The 19,176-nt window shown below is 39.9% G+C and overlaps 1 protein-coding gene across 3 annotated transcripts in view; it reads right to left on the reverse strand.

The window, feature by feature from the left end:
• Nucleotides 1-19,176, reverse strand: part of LOC123970865 (LIM domain containing preferred translocation partner in lipoma) — a 148,115-nt gene that overhangs the window by 25,500 nt on the left and 103,439 nt on the right. For all 3 annotated transcript variants that reach the window (XM_046049219.1, XM_046049220.1, XM_046049221.1), the window contains 2 exons: nucleotides 16,243-16,339; nucleotides 1,475-1,644 (listed from right to left, as the gene is read on the reverse strand). In XM_046049219.1, the coding sequence (XP_045905175.1) occupies nucleotides 1,475-1,644; nucleotides 16,243-16,339 (267 nt within the window). The remainder of the gene's footprint in view (nucleotides 1-1,474; nucleotides 1,645-16,242; nucleotides 16,340-19,176) is intronic.

A 19,176-nucleotide genomic window follows, 5' to 3' on the forward strand; every position in this document is an offset into this window, starting at 1 on the left:
CTAACCCCTATTCTAATGAAACTGAATGAAAGAAACACTTCCGCAAAATTATATTAATATGATCTTGCAACATGATGTGTCTTTCCTGACAGTATTGTGCAAGGAAATACTTTCATGTGTGTTGCACAACATAGCACCAAGAAAACAGGTCACAGTTTTGTAAGGAGGAATTAAAACACCCCAAATTAAAAAAGAATTTCTGGGATCAGTCATTACTTGGTCAACTTTTGAACTGAACTGTTATATAGAAAGTAAAAAGGAGGAAACAAACAAAAGACTTGACTGCGTTATCTAATCCACAAAGAGAATTAACAACATGTTACATTCAAACATCATTTTGACACTCATTTAATAACTCAAGGGCATTTAAACCATATCTGACTGCTTATCAGCTGTAACGCCAGATAGTTATGCATCAGCTCACCGAGTGACAACAATATAATCATCATCTAATTCACCAAGGAAAATCCTCTATTATGAAAAGTCAATGAACGCATCTCTGGTATCATCGTTTAGTGAGAACAAACGAATAGACATCAGGTTGTTCTGGTCTGAAAAAAGTGCGGATAGCTAAGACAAGTTTTGACCACTTGGGGACAGAATAACAAGCTGTAAACACCACACTGACATGTCACCTTATAAAGTCAATATGGGTACGGTGTCAGCAAAATGTTGTCTTTTTACACATCTAGCAGACAAAGAGCAACACTGGCATTCATTTAAAGTCATGTTTAAGTCCAATATTCATTCCACTACCTACAGAGAACAATATTAGACTTTATAACTACTAAATGTTGCAGTATGTTAAAGCTAACTGCTAACTTTGTCTGTGTGCCATTTAGTGTTGGGCTGCTAGCATACATTGGGTTTTTCACTGGAAACAGTTGGCTGCTGTTGCAGAGAGGTGAAGGTTAAAGAAAACAGTAAAGTTGCAGGCCATAAAACTAAAATGATTAACTAAAAGATGTGAAAAACCTCTGTAGAGATTCTGAGCGACTCCTTTCACATTACACATAATCATTTGATCCGTTGTTAAAATAAAAGCGTGGATTTTAGTGCATTTGCAGTGCAGTGTCTAGCATTTAATATTACTAAGCTGTTAGTGCTGGCCTGCTGACACATTCAAAGAGCTTAAATTTTGATATCAAACACAAGACACTGAACACTTACATTATTTCTAACATCTTCTCATGTTTATCTATTTCAGCCATTAAAAGCACTTTCAGTAGAAGAAATCATGAGCCAAAAGAAAGAGGAATTGAAGATGTGTGTGGTCAGGTGAGAGGTGGCATTTGATCACATGAAATGTGATTGCCTGACGTAAAAATATATGAACATTCCAGGTACACGACTGCCAATGTGCCCACCCCTGATATCACAATGTGCACTTTTGAAACATGGACACATAAATAACCAGAGGGAGTCAAAACTAGGCGGTGAGGCAGGTGGATCTGAAGGGGAAAAAGTTACTTACAATATAGCAAGGCTCACAGTATGCCTTCTTCTCGACAGCGAAGAAAGGCTTGCCACGCAGCTTGGTGCTGCAGGTCATGCAGACAAAGCAGTCAACATGGAAGACCTGGTCCATGGCAGTGCAGCCAGTGCCTTCACCCACTACGTTCTCTCCACAGCTGGCACAGCGCCCTGGGGAGAGGAAGAGGAGGGGAGGCTGAGAACAGGTTCACTATAAATCCACACAGATTTAAGGTCAGAAAACATTCATCAGGAAACCAACAGTCACAATCATCTCACTGAAAACACTGCAGAGAGCAACAAATGATCCAATCATGTACATTGTTACGCTGGACAGCTGTTAAGTGTGAGTCTGTTTCCATGCACTAGTGGAAGAGCTGATGAGAGTGAACAGCTTGCCCTGACAGGAAGCATCCTACAGTGTGTAACAAACATCTCAAACCCAGCCAGGTCAAAAGAAATATCTTTGCGAAGAGATATCCAACACATTTCTTGTGAAAAGAATCCCTTCAAGGGCAAAGATCACATACCTGTTACCCTGGAACTATATTGTAATTTTAATAGTTTGATGATACAAAGACATCTGAGAGGAGAACCAAGTAGGGCCGCAACTAATAATTATATTGATTATCAGTTATAGAGATGTGTAGTAGGAGGAACTATTTTATGTGCTGGAAGTTAAAGTCCCAATCCTTTCTCCATCAGCAATATTAGGTGACTCAAAAGTTAGAGCAATTGTAAGGCTTGGATGGACATAACACTGATCAAATGCGTTAACCATATGTGGATCTTCGAAAATTTTTTAAAAATGCTCACAAGGAAGCCCAAGCATTTTTGCTTAGCAAAGAAGTTAAAGCCTAATTGATTATCAACATCGTTGCTAATTAACTCTCTGCTGATGAATCAATTGTTTTCGTATGAGAATCACAAATCATACACTGCAGAACTTGTAATCTGTTGTGGATAGTGAATTTATTTGTTCAACTGCAACCATCCATAGACTGAGCTGTTGCCCGTGCATTATCTCATACTACCTTGCTCCAAAAGTTTTGAGCTATCCCTTTAAATGCTTCATTTTCTGATGTCAGAAGTGCCTAATCTTCATTTCTATTTCAAACACTGGATAAGAGAGGATTAAATACTATAATTATGCGACATTAAAGAAACTATACACATCACCAAAATGTGACATGGACGACATCTATTTAAAAAAAATAACCGGCTTTAAATGATAAAAAGAAAACTTTAGAAGTACAACTAAGTCTTTGTAAAAGGGGCACAAGTGAACTGATATTATTGCGCCAGAAAGAGCCTGATTGCATATTGCGGGACATGGCATTTGGATATCTTTAATTGACTTGGAGATATCTTTAATTGAGTTTAAGATGTCCTCGACTCAATGCAAGTTATCTTCAACCCAATTAATAACACTGTCAATTTAATTACTGGTATCTTACAATAATAGGGTTTAGAAAGATATCTGAGAATGTTTTATTTTTTACACATCTGAGGACAGATGCAATCTCTCAGAGAAAGTATGATACAGGATATTTAATTAATTCAAGTTCAGTTGTATGGATCATTTTAGTTCCTTTTCATTTTTTGCTTCATCTAAAGGCTGATTTGGGCGATGACTGACACCCTGTATGTTCTGAACAGAGCAGCTCAAGCGTGTTACAGACAGAGGCGAGACACTAACCGGGGGAGATAGAGTATCTGATGCTTGCATTTTCACAGTTCCACTTGCTGTTTTCATATCAAAAAATTCAAACAGAGTGCAAAGCGAAATCTGTCTCAGGTATCAGCACAACTTTTGGAAGTCATATGTTGTTGAGATCAAATATCTGCTTGACTGCGAGGCCCGCTAATGGTATTTCAATCTCAGATAACTCATTATCTTATCGTCAGCCTCAGTGGAAACTGAGAAAAGTTGCTTAACGAATGAGTGGATCCACAACTTTTCCAGTAACATTTGAAATATCCTCATTGAAACACATATTTGTGAGTCATATTATGGGATTCGTCGTTTATTGACTGGGGACACATTAAGAAACAAAAGGACTGACAGATTGCTGTTGAAGGCTATTAGATGTTAACATTTTGATTTCTTATCACAGCAGCATTTTGTACGCTAATTTAGCGACTGCTGTCATCCACAGCGACTTATAACGCAGACAAGTTTTCATAAAACCTGTTATCAGTTTCATCTGTTCCCACAGCTCTATCCACACCTCAATTATGGCTGTGTTACCTACTGTACAGGAAGGCAGATTAAACAAACTAGTGAAGGCACATCTCGGGGGACATGTGGGTGTCAGCGGAATCACAAGCAGGGTAATCACTTCAGAGAGCCAGAGGGAGAGAGAAAGGGAGAGAGAGTGAGAGAGAGACAGAGACGGCGCATGCAGAGCCTGTTAGTGGCTTCAGATCACAGGCCATCTTCAGTGAGTGGATGAGAATGCCAAACATGTCCCACAGGGCTCCCACTTTAAATAGCGGGAAGGAAACCTCTCGGAAATCCTTTTCCTTTTGGCAGTCTGTGATCGCGAGGGCCCTCAGGAGCTATTTGTGCGCGACTGTGTGTACAGTGTACACAGCTTTACACACACACACAGGCACATAAACAATACAAAAAAAAATATCTCTTTGCGCAAGACATGCCACACATGTAGACGAGTACATATACAAACACAGACACATGTATCATATATTGTATTCATTCCTACAGACATGTCATGCCATGCTGTGTGCACACATCAGCGGCCCACACATGAATTCACATGACCATGTAACAGAGAGCAGCAGATCTGGGGCTGTGTACAGTCGGCCTTAAAACTACTGGATGCCCTTTTATTTCTTAATATTACCCAAAATGTGAAAGCCACATTTATGATAAAAGTCTAAAAGTCATTAAAAACAGGCACATCATTATTTGTTACGTCATGTCAGACATCGCCATTTCTATTAGGGCAGCAACTAACTGTCCATTATTTGTTAATCTGATTTTGATTGTTTAGTCTATAAGGTGTCGGCTAGTTTTTGTCTGACCTACAGTTCAAAATCCAAATACATGAAGCTCACAGTCATAAAAGACGAAGTAGACCAGCAAAAGTTTACAGCGGAGAAGCTGGAAGCTGATCATTGTTTGGCTTTATTGATTAAAAACTGACTTAATCTTAAATTTATTCGATTACCAAAACAGCTGCCTGTTCATTTTCTGTGAATCAACAATTCGATTAATTGGCAAATTGTTTCAGCGCTACTCTCCATAGTTTGACAGATAAATAAATAACTTAGGTCCCAGCGCAGTCTCCCATCATGCAAAGCATTTTTCATAGGAGATGACAAGCAGCACTGGGGATACCGAAGATATAAAGTAAATGACTGTAAATGAGTAATTATTACTGCAATGTGTGATTGTATTATAAAATGCATATTGTAAAATACACCAGGACTGCAACTAATTAATATTCTTATTATCAGTTAATGTGCTCATTATTTTCTTGATTAATACAAACAACAAAACAATATCCCAAGACATTTGATTGACTATAAAAAGACACTAAAATTAACAGTTAAGAAAAGGAAATATCAATATGTGTACCAGAAAACATAGGCATTTGGATAAATTTACCTACGGATCAATTTACAAATTGCTTCAGCTCCATTTTTTTAATAAGTCTGCACATTTTTTCCAATTCACTGATTAATTGTTTAGTCTGTAAAATGCAAGAAAATAGCAAAAGACCATTACAAATCCCATGAGCCCAAGGTGACGTCTTCAAAATGCTTGTTTTGACTGACCGACCGTCCAAAACCCAAAGATTTAGATCAATATCAAACATCAACTTACACTGATAAACCATTTTGAGAAGGTAAAGCTTGCTTCATTAATGACTTACATGATCAAACACATATCCAAATTGTTGTCAATTGATTTTGTGTCAATAAGTAAATATTTTAATCAGCTTAATGCTTTAAGACTGAAGTTATCCTGCAACTAAAATGAAAGAATCAAAACGTAACCCTCGAGTCCCTGTGTTTCATTAAATATACCACAGCACATTTAGCTCTACAGCACACTTCTACTATATGTCTTTCATTGTGGGATATGAAAATAATTCCACAAAGTGTAAAAATGTACAGCTTGTCAGTGAGTCTGTAACTTTTCTTCTCTAACAGTCTTACTGTATGATAATAGAGGAGTGCAGAGTGTTTTACAATGCTTAACATCAATAATTTCACACGTCTGCGTCAGAAGTAAGCGTTTTCAATTTTCAGACACTACTTCAATTGACTTCTTGAATAATACAGGACAGCAATTGAAGCAACATCATATTTACCCCTGTGGAGATGATCGCAAATACTTTCGAACTATTTCAGCTGGGCATAAAGGAATCATGAAAGGCCTCACCGCTCCCCAGCGTCCCTTTGCGCGGGGAATGGAACCAGAGTCTTAATATCAAAACTTCAAATAGTTCCTGTAGAACCAATGCAATGGTGACGGGGCGGGAGGGGGAGTTCATTTACACTTTACTCACTTTCTTTCCTTTCATTCTTCAACCCTCAGAAGTGTCTCTTCTCTGTTACATCGAAAGTCAAAAGAAGGACTGAAGAGAAAATCTTTTCTTCTTTTCTTTTTTTAAAGAAGCACATTCCCTGTGAGCTATAGAGGCTTAGAATGGTTAGACAATTTAATTGGATAAAAGGAAAAGATTAAAGAGGCCCTGACTCTGTTCCATAAATAATTGATTTCTAATGTATTTGTAGTGGCAGTGAGACGCTGTTGTTTGGGAATGGGGGATGTTGAGTGGCAGAACGCTTCAGATTTCCCTCAGTCTTTGCCTTCTTTGTTTTTTCACGCCGTGATATTGAAGCAGCATGAAAGGCAGAGAGGGAGCACACTTGCAGCTCAATTTGATCTTACATCGTCAGAAATCAAAGATCGTGCATGTAAAGAAGGATCGCAAGGAACTTTTTTGTGGGAGACCAAACTTTTCACACTATGTTACTAAAGAATACAATTCTGCTGGTGCAACCCTTGCAAACCCCAAAGGCAAAGCCAGCAACTGTAGCTTGTATCCAAAACTAATAAAAGAACCACAAAATCCATTTTGGGACTTCAACTAAAGTTTTCGGCTTGGATTCAAATATCCGATAGATATAGTGGTAAAAACACAAAACACATTCAACTACTGCATATGTTGTTTCAATATTAACAACAACGCTAAAAGGAATGAATTAAAACAGAAGTAATAGAAATGTGGCTACACCAAATTATCTCGCTCTACTTCACATTTTTATTAGACTTAATATTTGAATAAGTGCTTCCACCCTTAAATACATAAATCTATTGTGACACGCTTTAAAAGGTGGGCCAAATAAAGGTACAAAGTTGTGATAACATCTTCACACTTAATTAAAGACATAAACAATAGGTCAGTGAGTGGTTAACAGCTGAAAATAAGTCCGTCGAACACATTAGGAGTCTAACTGCCAGCTACTGAACTGCCAGAGGCCACAATTTGTGTGCTGTTTCATCTCTTTCCCTCTAGGTTAATCTACTTTGTTGTTTTAGATAGCCCTCAGTGCAGCCTGACAATGCTGTGGCCTTCAGTTGCCTAAGGATGACGAGGGAAATAGCTGTCATCGCCGCATTTCAATCTCTGAATGCCTCTTTCCTAACCCCTGCCTTTAATCTCATTCCCAATGTCAGCAAATAGCAATCTGCAGAACTGCTACGGCAATGGTGGAGGATAGAGGATAGGCGAGCCTGTGCCACTAAGCATTACTGCTCGGCTTGTCAGGGCACGCGGCGGCAGAGCGAGGGGGACCGAGTGTAGGTTACATGTTTTAGAAGCAGGTTGGCAGGAGTGACATGGCGGGGTGCCAGGGAGCGAGCAGGGCTGGCGAATGGGGTGAAAGAGAGTGAGAGAGGAAAGGCGGGGAACAGGTGAGTGTGTGTGTGCAGCAGACTATCTGGGCAAGCTGTGTGTTCAAAGATGTCTGTGTGTTTATATGCTGTTTATCCGTGCGCACCCGTGTGCTTGTAACTATGTCTGCGTTTGCGTGCATGAGCATGCGGATGTCTACTCGTTCCTGAGGTCAAACGCTCACTCACAAATGAAATCTAGCAACGTGAGTGCCCGGAAGCCTCAGCTGGGCTCGCACGGCAGCTGATCTTGCAAGCCTCAGTGGAGCTGTCTCAACGAGGCAGGATAGCAAGCGCCGAGCCTGGCGGGGGAGGAAGGGGAGGGGAGGGAGAAGAGGGGGTCACCTCACGTGAACCGCTGCCAAAAAGCGGGCTTCTGTCGCAGGGAAGAGAAGCCCCATGCTGGCACACTGCATCAGCTGAGAAACTAGAAAGCAGCATTGCGAGGTCAGCGGCAGTGCTGGGACAAGATAATGAGAGAAAAAAAAAATGGCTAAGAGGACCCATAAACTACATTGTAAAAACAACTTCATGTCTTCTGAAAGTGCACCCACTGCTCCCAATAGAAACACATATTTATCTATTATGTATTGAAAACACCATGTGACCAATTACAAGCAAGATGATGACATCGCAGAAAAACGGCTAAGATCTCATTCATAAAAGATAATTATAGACAGTTAAACAGCACAGCACTAGATTTTCTTCGATCTGACAAATTCGTAGATTCAAAGCAGTTAACATTATTTACATGAGAAAAAAAGGGGGTTGGAAATCAAAACCCGGAGCCTCACACTGACATACATATGGCATTTTTGTTATAAAAGGCAGCTATGACGGATCATCCGTGGCTATTGTGTAGTATAATCCTGTCTTTTGTTGTCAGACATTATAATCCACTGTAGGTGGTGTAGTGATATGCAGGCTTTAGACTAGTTGCCATGTCACCAGACTGCCTCATATGATGCCCCCCTGCCCCTGGGTGGTCGCTGACCTCCTTCCAGCAGCATTATGCTCTTCTGTCTCATAGTGATTGCTGCATCATATACATACATACATACATACACACACACACACACACACACATACACACACGACAACAAAGAGGCAACACTTAGCCAGTGTGATTGTAGGAAAGAGGAAATAAGCTCTTTAAGCTTGAGGGGATTACTGCAGGGGGGAAAGGAACTGGAGGCAGATTCAAACTAAAACAAACTGTTGTAGGTAAAGGACAAACCTGAATCCAACCATTTCATTGTTTTTTTATTATTTGTGTCAAAAGTGGAATTAAGTACCTGTACTAGAGCAATGTTGAGGTTTATTGTATTTTAATATTATTTTTATTTGTCTATAAATAAATTTGATTTAACTAAAACATTTTAATTCCTTTTTAAAGATGTAAACCTTATGACCACAGTCCTGGTTGATTTGCCGAAACCTGTGGTTACTGTGGTAACAGCAAGTGCAGTTTAATACTACAGGAAATGCTGAGCAGCTACTTTGTCAGAAATAAACAACAATAAAACAGAAGAGCAACTGGTGTATCTCACATAGTTTTTTAAAAGAAGTCAGTCACTTAAAATTGCAACACTGATCCAATTTCATGCTGTAAATGCTGCTTTGTCTTGTTGATGTATATTTGGTAAACGTCTGTGTCCACAGCCCAATAAAAGCCACATGTTATTTCACATCTTGAATGCTTTTAATGTGAAGCAGCAGCAGCAGCAGTAGGAAATGTTGGGTTAGCATTAGCAGTAACTCTCATACAGCTGTAGGAAATCATTGAGATCAAATTAAAAAGAGTGACGCTGGATTGCATGCATGCATCACCTCCTAGGAATCAGTTGTGCATAAGTAGACAACAATTAAAACTACTATACAGAGAAGTAGAATGCCAACCATAACCAGGGTCTGATTTATTGAAAATCTTAAAGGATTAAAACTTAATTAAAGCTTTTTAATTTACTTTTAACTACTTTTATGTTAATTACTTTGAGCTGAATTTTATGTATGAAAATGATTATAAACTTAAATGTATTAACAAATTGTACTTGCATGTTTACAAGAACTTTAGTTTTTTCTTTGTATACACGCCAAATGCACATTAAAAATGAGCATGACTTTAAAAGGTACACCTTCATACACTAAATAGAAACAGTTATCTGAATTGGGGAAGATGGTTGGCCAAAGGCATTTGGAGACTGTGGAGGTGGAGCGTGGTGGGGAAGCAGGGTTGGAGGTTGAGGGGGGGTGTTTTTAAACCAGCAGAAAGATTTTACTCTGACACACATCCCACTTGTTATGACATGTAGAGACACATCTAAAAGCAAACTCCTAAGAGGTTGCTGAGGGCGACCTCAGTAATATGCAAATGAATTCCACCAGAGTATCTCAGACAATGCACAAAGCTGTCTAAACTGGAAGCCTTTTAATACATTAAGTTATGATGCTCGGTTGTGTTGTAAAGAAACAGAGGCAGCTCCACAAGAGTGCACTGTGTGAACCTAAACTTTTCTGACCCAATTACCTTAGCTGATCTGTTCTGACTCCTCTGGCCTGTACTGTTACTGGAGCTACACTGCCATTTGTGTCTCTTCCAAGATTCCTCATGAACATTTTATGTGAGGTGTCTTATAAATTATGAGGGCTCCTCTAGCTGACATTATGAGGAAAAATGGCAAAGCCTTCCTTTTCTTCCCCGGCTCTTATCATAAAACAAAGGCTAGCTCAAACCAGGAGGAAAAGGCTTTCCCGACAGCTCAGAGTCCTGCGTGGAGTACAGTATGCCCAACTGAATCTCTCTGCTTATTTCCAATGACTCTCTCTCCACCATCTGATAATAACATTACAAAAACATTTATGCCACTGCTCAAAAATCTCTCCGGAAAACCACTCTGTATAAATATTGATTGGATATTAAAATTTCACATCTTTCTTAATTCTATATGGCATGGAGGAATTCTCAACTTGTCATTTTGGTATTAAAGGAGAAATAAAAACAGATTCTCTGCGGCAGAATGAAGTACTGCATAAGTATCATCATCACTAATTGTAAATAATGCAAAGCATCTCATCCTTTCAATTATTCAGCTTTATGTCCTGGTTTTGGTTGACAGAAATGTAGTGATGACAAAATATTGTAAGTTCCTCTGATGCACAAATGCCAAGGCATCTGTACTGCAAGCTGAGTAGCTGTGTCTTATTAGATTTCCGCAAACACAGTACACCTACGCACAACCTAAGTGGATTAAATATGACGGATGATGACATTTGGAGAAAAGGCTCTTTCAGATTACTCAAATCTAATCTGGAACTCTAAATCAGGACTAATCAGTTGCTTTTCAAAGAAGCTTCAATCATAGGAGGAATTTCTGGCTTGCAAACTGGGTTTCTCGCAAGAAAAGGCGTTCTTTCATAGTGCATCATTTTCAGGTTTTTCACAGTTTGAGGGGCGCTTGCATTTGAAAATGGCTGTTTTGCCACAAAAAAAGTCTTCAAAGACCTGACTGGTGTAATTGCTGAACTGAAGCTGTTGTAAAAGAGCATAATAATATTGTGTAATTTATAAGCTACAGATGGAGTTCCATTGAGTCTAATGAAAAGTTCCCTTGTGACATCACAGAGTGTAACATTAATTCAATTCAATTAACCCCCTCTGGACCAATGAAAACTCACTATAGCTGTTTCAGATTAGAAGCTCATCAAAGACATTAGTGACACCAATAAAACTTTGCTATAGGAAGACAACGATCCAGTCCAGTAGCGTGCTAGCAATCGCAGCCCCACTTTGATTAATCTTGTTAATTACTAGCCTTAGGGTTTCAACAACTGCTAGCCCTCATCCCTCTGTACCCCACCAAAAAGAAGACACTTGTGAGCCATTCGATTCTTTGTAATTACAAAAGTCTCATGCTCTGGGGCCGATTTTCCCACAGCCCTGGATATACAGTAAGTGACACACCAGACTAAAGTCAATTTTAACATTACTTTAGTGGCTATATGTACATTATTCAGCGGGGGTGGACGGGGGCTCTGTGGATTTTCAGAGCAGCATGTGCCTGTGCTTGAACTCTCCTAATGAGTCCCTGCAGTCACCTCAGTCGTGGGCTCCTGCCCTCATCCTCTTTTTATCTCTCTGTTAATTCAGCTGTCGCCTTGCTTAACCACAAGATGACCCTCCCCCTCCCCTCCACTCCATGAACAGCCAGCCGCTGTCAGCTGGTGATGCACACACTATCCCTAACTTGTTCTGGCTACCTCAGCTCACATATGACCCATTTCCCAACTCCCATGTCCTTGTTTTACCAGCCTTCAGCCAGCCAGCCTTATACTTGGCAAATAGAGGCAAGTGCATGCATGGTATAGCAGTACACAGAGTTTATGCCAGGTCTGCATTGCATACGCATTCATCCAAAAATTAGGCCAACAAGGCTTTAAGAGCCATTCCTCTGTACAATGACTACACTTTGGTTAAACCAGCAGATCCATTTGACCTATGTCTAATGTGAACCAATTAAGGTCTTTACATCAGTGCGCACCAACGTGCAGCCGAATATCCCTTAATACCAGTTAAATACATATCCCTGTAGCTATAATACACCTACACATGTTATCATGGTTTGCTGTGTGATTATGTGCTGATATAAAGCCTGCTCCAGAGTCCCATTGAATGTATTGAGTGAGGTATCTAATGGGCATGGGAACTAATTCCAGGGCAAAGGGGATTAAAGGCTAGAGAAGAAAGACCAGCAGAGGGATGGCACTCGCTGGCAGCAGAGGGTACAGAGGGAGGAAAAATAGAAATGAAATATAAATGCACAGAATCCTTGTCGTTTGAATCCTATTTTTTGCAAAATAGTATTAAATTGGTATTTTGTTTAATCCTGGTTGTATTTTCATTGTTTTCAAATGAGAACAAAATTAAATATCAAGTGCTTCAGCAAAAAAAAAAGGGCAGAGAAATACTGTAGAAAATACTGCTGGACAATCAAATTTTATTGAAATCAGGATGTCTCATCTGTCCAAAGCATTTGTCTCTCATTCTCATTGTAACCTGAGCAAGAATTATGCTTTATCCTTTGATCACAGTGAGAAAGTTTTGAGATTCTACCTTGAGGACTTCTTTCCAGAATGGTAGATATGCTGCAGTGTCTACACTTGAAAACACATTTGAAAATCAACGGATAAGACGCACCAAAAACTAGACATACTAGGTTAACCTTGCCTGTATTGTACACACCTGCACTATTCTCAATAGCCTCAAGACATTTTCCAAAAACATTCTTGTGATACAAAACTAACTTTGTAGGTCATTGGGTGGGCTAATCTAGGAAACCTTATGCCAGTTTTATTCTATTAACCCAGTATCCCACAATGTTTTATTCAGCTTTTATCCCCATAAATGTGGCACCTAGTCTCGACTAAATGAGGAGCCTGCTTGTTTCTTCTTTTAGTTTCATATAATGTCACAGTGAAAAGTGACAGAGTGAGAGTTCCTAATGAGATCACACTACCTGCGCTAATGTCTTAGCTTTTGCAATGTATCAAAAAAAATAACTGTGTGTGTGTGCGCGTGCCTTGCAAAGGTTTTCCTAGTGTTAGTGTTACACGTGAATCCAACAGTGACTCACAGGCTAATTTTAGCCACTTTTCTACATCCACCTATGAATGCTACACTGTGAAGTGACTGTGAGTGTTGCTGTGTCGAAGACACATCAGAGGATATATAGGACCAGAAATCATTATATACTTTTGTTTGGTAGACTATGAGCCTAAAGTGTATGATTCAGGGAGGTGATACATACCAACATACACAAGGAAAGTGATCCTGTTACAATGTGGTAAAGAGAAACTAGGGTAGATTATTCTTTAACCAAACTAGGAAGAGTAGACTTGTTTTTCATGTGACTACGTGCTTACTACTGTAAGTTGCCAAGTCGGACAGCTCTCTCTCTCTTGTAAAAGAGATAATACACCTCAGAAGGGAGGAGGTTTCTCATGTTGCACACAAAAGGCAAACATGAACAACCGTATCTATAACAATTCTGAGGTCATATTAACAGGGTTTTAGGGGGTGATGTCCAAAACATGCTGTGCAATAAATGTTAAATCACTGTGGAGAGCGTCATAACCAACCAAATAACTTTCCCCAAATCTAAAGATTGTAGTTCCTCCCCAGTAGACTGATCTTTTGCTGTTGGTTATTTATTATCTGCTCTACAGAGTTGATGTGTTCTGTGAAGGTTTGCACTTCCTCTTAATTTTGACCCATGTGTCGTCTACATATCTTTAACAATGACTGGTGCTGTTCCTCTGAAGGAGCTCAAGGCTCTGATTTTCATTTTCTAGTGATTCTAACATTTTTGCCCATTGTTACTTAAGATTCACTTGAGGGATTCCCTGTACAGCTCTAAACAGTTCTGGATACGTACGAATATGCGCATATGTTATCAGGACCATTAAGCATTATGCCTATTTATTGTGTCCATTTATAGATGTATCCACTGATGCTGCATGATATTGTTGTAACTATATGATAATGTGGAGGTTTTTAAGCAATATTTATGGTGATGACGTTTTCCACTTTAATTTCCTATTTTTCATTGTTACTTAACCCTTAAATTAATGAAGCATAAAATAATTGCCTTCTTGTGAGGTCACATGTTGTGTTTATTATGATATTTCCTCTATTTATCTATTGATGTATAAGGTACCAGGAAGATTTGAGAACATATCTGTCTATGAAGGCATATTACTTTATTTATGGTTTACATTCATTATACAGAAATCTATATCCATCAAGTATAGATCACTCTGGGACGATATAGTATTGCTACCACAGAGAGTTACAGCATATGTAAGCTTAAGCTTGATCTATAGTAATGGAAATGTGAATGACAAACAAGTCCCATCCTACAAAAGGTTGCTTCTCAGTGTAACACCATTTGCCTGATTAAAGTCTATTACTGAAACTTTGTTAATTTAATTTTTGCAAGTTAGACAGTGTGCAGTGTGAGTTTACTTTGCAACTTTACGTGTCCCCCTCTGACTCACCTGTCTCTTGTTACAGAGGTGCGAAGTAATTAACTGTTCAGTCTCATTTTAAACAAGACAATGGTTATCTAGTCTCTCAGTCAAGGTTACAACTCTGGACTAATGCAAGATGGAAAGCAATGGACTTACAATGACTATTGATTAAATACTGAATTTAAAATGTTGATTAGCTAGGCATATGAGCAATGTGGATGCACACTCTCATTAAATAATAACCATCAGGTATTCAGCCAAGCCATATATAAATAGTATTTTATATTATACATATTATTTATAGCACCTGTACAGGGTGTACCCCGCCTTTCGCCCGATGTCAGCTAGGATTGGCTCCAGCCCCCCCGCGACCCTGTACGGTTGACGATGGATGGATGGATGGATATTATTTATAGCCTAGGGGTATATGAAAATACCACACACACACACACAAATATGAACCCAGGAAATAGCTATTTCTCCAGTGTATTTTTTAAATTTGCTTCAGGGAGTATGTAACCAGCACCAACAAAATAGTGATGATCATATGGTTTTCATCTTCGCATAAAAAGTCTGACATTTGGAAAACAGCGTCCACGTCGACTGTGTTTGAAGCACCAAGCATCACCGATGTTAACACAGAGTCCGCCTCCTCTTTTCACGCCGGAGTCTTGCGCTCTGACAGCTTAGAAAACGGTCCACCTAGCGAGTGCCGGATCTAGGAAATTGATGGAGCAGGTCTCTGTAAAGATGTGGGCACAACAATCTCTGATTTCCCGTTAATTGGCAGCCTGAGTCCCATTTCGTCAAGACCGGATAATACCCAGGGGCAGCCTTAAGTCCAAGCCGGGCCAGCATGGCTTCTATTCTGGCTCCCTTTCCTCTCCTCTGGGATGATCACAGCACCCGCCGTGGTGAATGGTCCGGTTTGATTAATTACATAACCATGCATATTGAGCAGTAGTACTATGTCAGCATAGGTAATGCTCAGTTCAGAGTAAAATTCAATGAGCTCTTCCATACTGTGACATTGCGACACAGCTATGGTACAGAAGGAATGGAAGAAGAAATGTACTGCGAGGCAACGCAAAATATTGCCAGGAAATGCAAAACATATTGCAAGGAACACAAAAGTAGTCCTCAAATATATTTTTGCCATGACCCTTTGGGGGCTCCGTACTTAGTGGCTGTAAGAATTTATTTATTTTAATGATATTTTTATGCTAAAATTTATCTTGCTAGCAAGAAATGTTTCTTAGTAAAGTAACACAGTATTTTTTTATGTACTTGATTAAAAAATAAAAGTAATGTGCAACGAGGTTTATGTAATTATGATCCTACCCACCTTTCTACCCTTCAAACACTGATCCCCTCTCACCCAGCATCAAAAATAATCCATCCAAGCATGCTAGCATGATGCTAAAACTAGCCAACGTTAATGCCAGATGTGGTAACCCTAGCTGTCCTGCCACATTACCTTCTTACATAAATCTTAAAATGATAATCTTAAGATACAGGATTGGGTTTAAGTGCCATGGGACATCATGTGGTTGACAATAATAGACTACAGCAAACATTTAGACTTTTCATTGTAGGAAATGCACAAAATAAATGTGTTTAATAGTTTTGTTTTTGTATTCATGTGTCCCAGAAAGTCATGACATTGATGATTGTGAAACAGTACCAGGACCCTCAATCACCCTCATCATTTACACCTGCTGTGGCTCTTCCTACTACTGTGACACGTAAAAATGTCTTCTGTGAAAAAAGTTACTGCTAACTAAGTGCGTAAGATGAGCTATCATTCTTACCAAAATATTCTTCAGATGGTGGGTTGTCCATGTCAAACAGCATCTTCTTGGTCAAGCGCTCCAGCTCGTCTTCAGGGTGGGTGATGGGAGCTATGCCCTGAGAACCAGGAGAGGAACATTGTGATTCACAAAGACAACAAAGTTAATGAAAAACATTTCACTTTCTTGCATTTATTTCCATCTCATTGATGACTATCAACTGTGGTCTATGTTATACAAATGCAAAGAGACAAGTGCAAGAATGCATTGCTTAACAAAATGCATCCAGGTTTGACTTAAAAATTCACAAAAAAAACTGACTTCAATAAATCAGGATGAGGCGTTGTCTCAAGGTCAAACACAACACATTCACTGTAATCAACATGCAGTGGATGGTCTTGAGTCTGCCTCTCCCCTCTGAGATATCTGACCCTGGCTCAGGCCCCAGTGGTGGTGCAGCCCAGAAGGTTGTGCACATCCTTCTGTGCAATACAAGCATGTGGAAAAAACTGTGACCCTGACTAATCCTTGTATTTGGAAAATAAAGATAACAGAAGGAAAAGAGGAGACAAACATTAGAAGAAAGCTACTTTTACATGTTTGGGTGATAGGTCAAGAGATAGTTCTTTAGTCTTAGTCTGAGCACAAAAGACTTTAGGTGTGAGCTGTGTTTAGGGCTAATCTGTAAGAGATTTTAGAAGGATGACACAACTCTCTGATGAGGCCACTTCCTTTTCCTTGGGAGCCTGCCCTCCTCCTTATCATGCAGTCTCTGACATCTGCCTGCTGTGTGTCTGAATGGGCCTGACGTGTTGTGCCTGACATTTTCTGCCAATCATCCGCAGATCCCCCATCCCCCTTCCCCGGCTCACAGCGCAATTCCGTCACAGGTGTGTGTGTCCTTTGCAGACACCCTGGAGACCTGAACTTGACTCTTTTCGTGCTGCGCGGCTGAGCTTTTTCAGAAATCAGTGACACGCGGATGACCTTCCTTAAGATCTGGGGCCGGCTGGATCTTTACAGTAGATTTGATTTTCAATATTGTAACACGGGCCGAGATCTGAGCTGACCTTTGAGATGTTCCTAATTGTGACATCTGGGAGCTTGGTGAATGTTAGCGACTGGTCTGGTTTTGTACTAATTTTGTCCATGGTTTACTGTGTTACATAAAGGAATACATTTGTCAATAGGAGATTGAGTGAAAAAATGTTTTTGTATTCATAATGAAAGAGTAATTACACATGCTGTCAAACAACTCTTCTGGTATTATTGACGACGAAATTTGTATGCATGTAGTTTTCATTAATTTGACTCATTAATGTGTCAATCAAGGTTTCAAGAGCATATATATGAAGCAGGTGTAATTTTAACAAAAGGTGACAATGCAAAATTTACAGTAGATTTGGTGAGAAGACACAATGTTCTACTGAATTAATTTCCAGAGACATTGAGAAATGCTGAGCTCTGATTACTGCCTACAATGTATCAACCAGCGCCTAGAACTTTATGATGCATGACTTTTGCACAGTCCGGCTCGGGATGCAGCAGGCTGATAATGGAAGCCCAAACAGTAGGCCTCATTAACTCTGAGGGATCGACACGTTCGACGTGTAAATCTTTCTGCCGTGGCAGAGCGCTCTCTAGGGAGCAGCTGGGTCGGAGCTCTTGGAATTCTTGGCACCTTGCGCCTCCTCAGCCACTCAACCATAAACAGCCAGGATCACATCAGGGAGGATTAGGAAGAGATGAAAGGAACATTCCTCAGTGGTTGGATATTCCTCCATTGTCACCTCAAATTACAGGACTTTTTTTAAATAACACACAATTGTCAATAGGGGTATAAATGGAGGGGGTCGAATTCTAGTACACCTATCTGCACAAAAGAATAGATAATAAGTCTGTATAATATTCATATCCCTCAAAGAAACACTCTTGTTGTCAACATTCTGCTCATTATGACTGTGTTGTTAGTTTGAGACAGTGAAGAGGACGATTTAACACTGTTAATCTTAGCTCCACATCAAAAGCACATTGGAGAGGGAATGCAATGCTGCTATTACCAGAAACAGACTTTTGAGTTTAAGCTTCATTTATACCTTATCCACTCTTTGACACCCTGAAGCAATGCACTGGCAGAGAGTTTAAAGCACCTTGTTAGGGAGTCTTTTGTGACAGCACGGAATAATTTTTCACTTGAATAAGAGAAAGAAATTGCTTCCCTGCATGCTTTATGATTGCTTCGCAGTTCCTGTTCAGCTTTTCAGAGGCAACAATAGAAGCCATACAGCAGCTATACATGTGGCAGACGTGATTTTTCAGTTATGTCTGGCTCAATTCAGTAAATTGTTTTGCCTACACCCTCAGGCCACTCAGCCACAGTTTCATTGAAGTTAATTTTAGCGACTACAGGGTTAACAGCTGTACCTATTTTCCACTGTTTTCCCAGTATGTCGAGGCTTATAGTTTCAGGTCATCTGCCACCTGCTTTTTAATGGCAAAAAGCTGTAATACCCCTGAAAGACATCCTGATGGACCATCAAATGCCATCCACTTGACAAACGATTTTCAGAGCGCTGTTAAATACCAGACCACTTAAAATCAAAAACAACATCATCTGTAAATGACCACTGTTGCGTGTACCTGATACAGCATGACAGTGAAAGGTGAGCAGACAAAGCTGAGTCTGGGAGCTGATCGCTGCCTGACTGCCACATCTATGAATAAAGCTGTGTGTGCCACCCACTGTGGAATTGGCATTGTGTCAGAACTGATTAAGTGAGGAGTGAGGGGGTGGGGGGCTTGGTACAATCTCTCACCTGATGCCCTGACAGCACTGTGTCCCGCCAAGAACCAAACCTCAGGCTCTATCTTTCCTGCTTCCACTGCAGTGATAGAGAGTGAACAGGAGAGACAAGTATTCTCAGGACATCAGATCTAAACCTCTGTTAGTGGAGG

The sequence above is a fragment of the Micropterus dolomieu genome, linkage group LG05 (genome assembly GCF_021292245.1).
Source record: "Micropterus dolomieu isolate WLL.071019.BEF.003 ecotype Adirondacks linkage group LG05, ASM2129224v1, whole genome shotgun sequence".
Taxonomy (NCBI): domain Eukaryota; kingdom Metazoa; phylum Chordata; class Actinopteri; order Centrarchiformes; family Centrarchidae; genus Micropterus; species Micropterus dolomieu.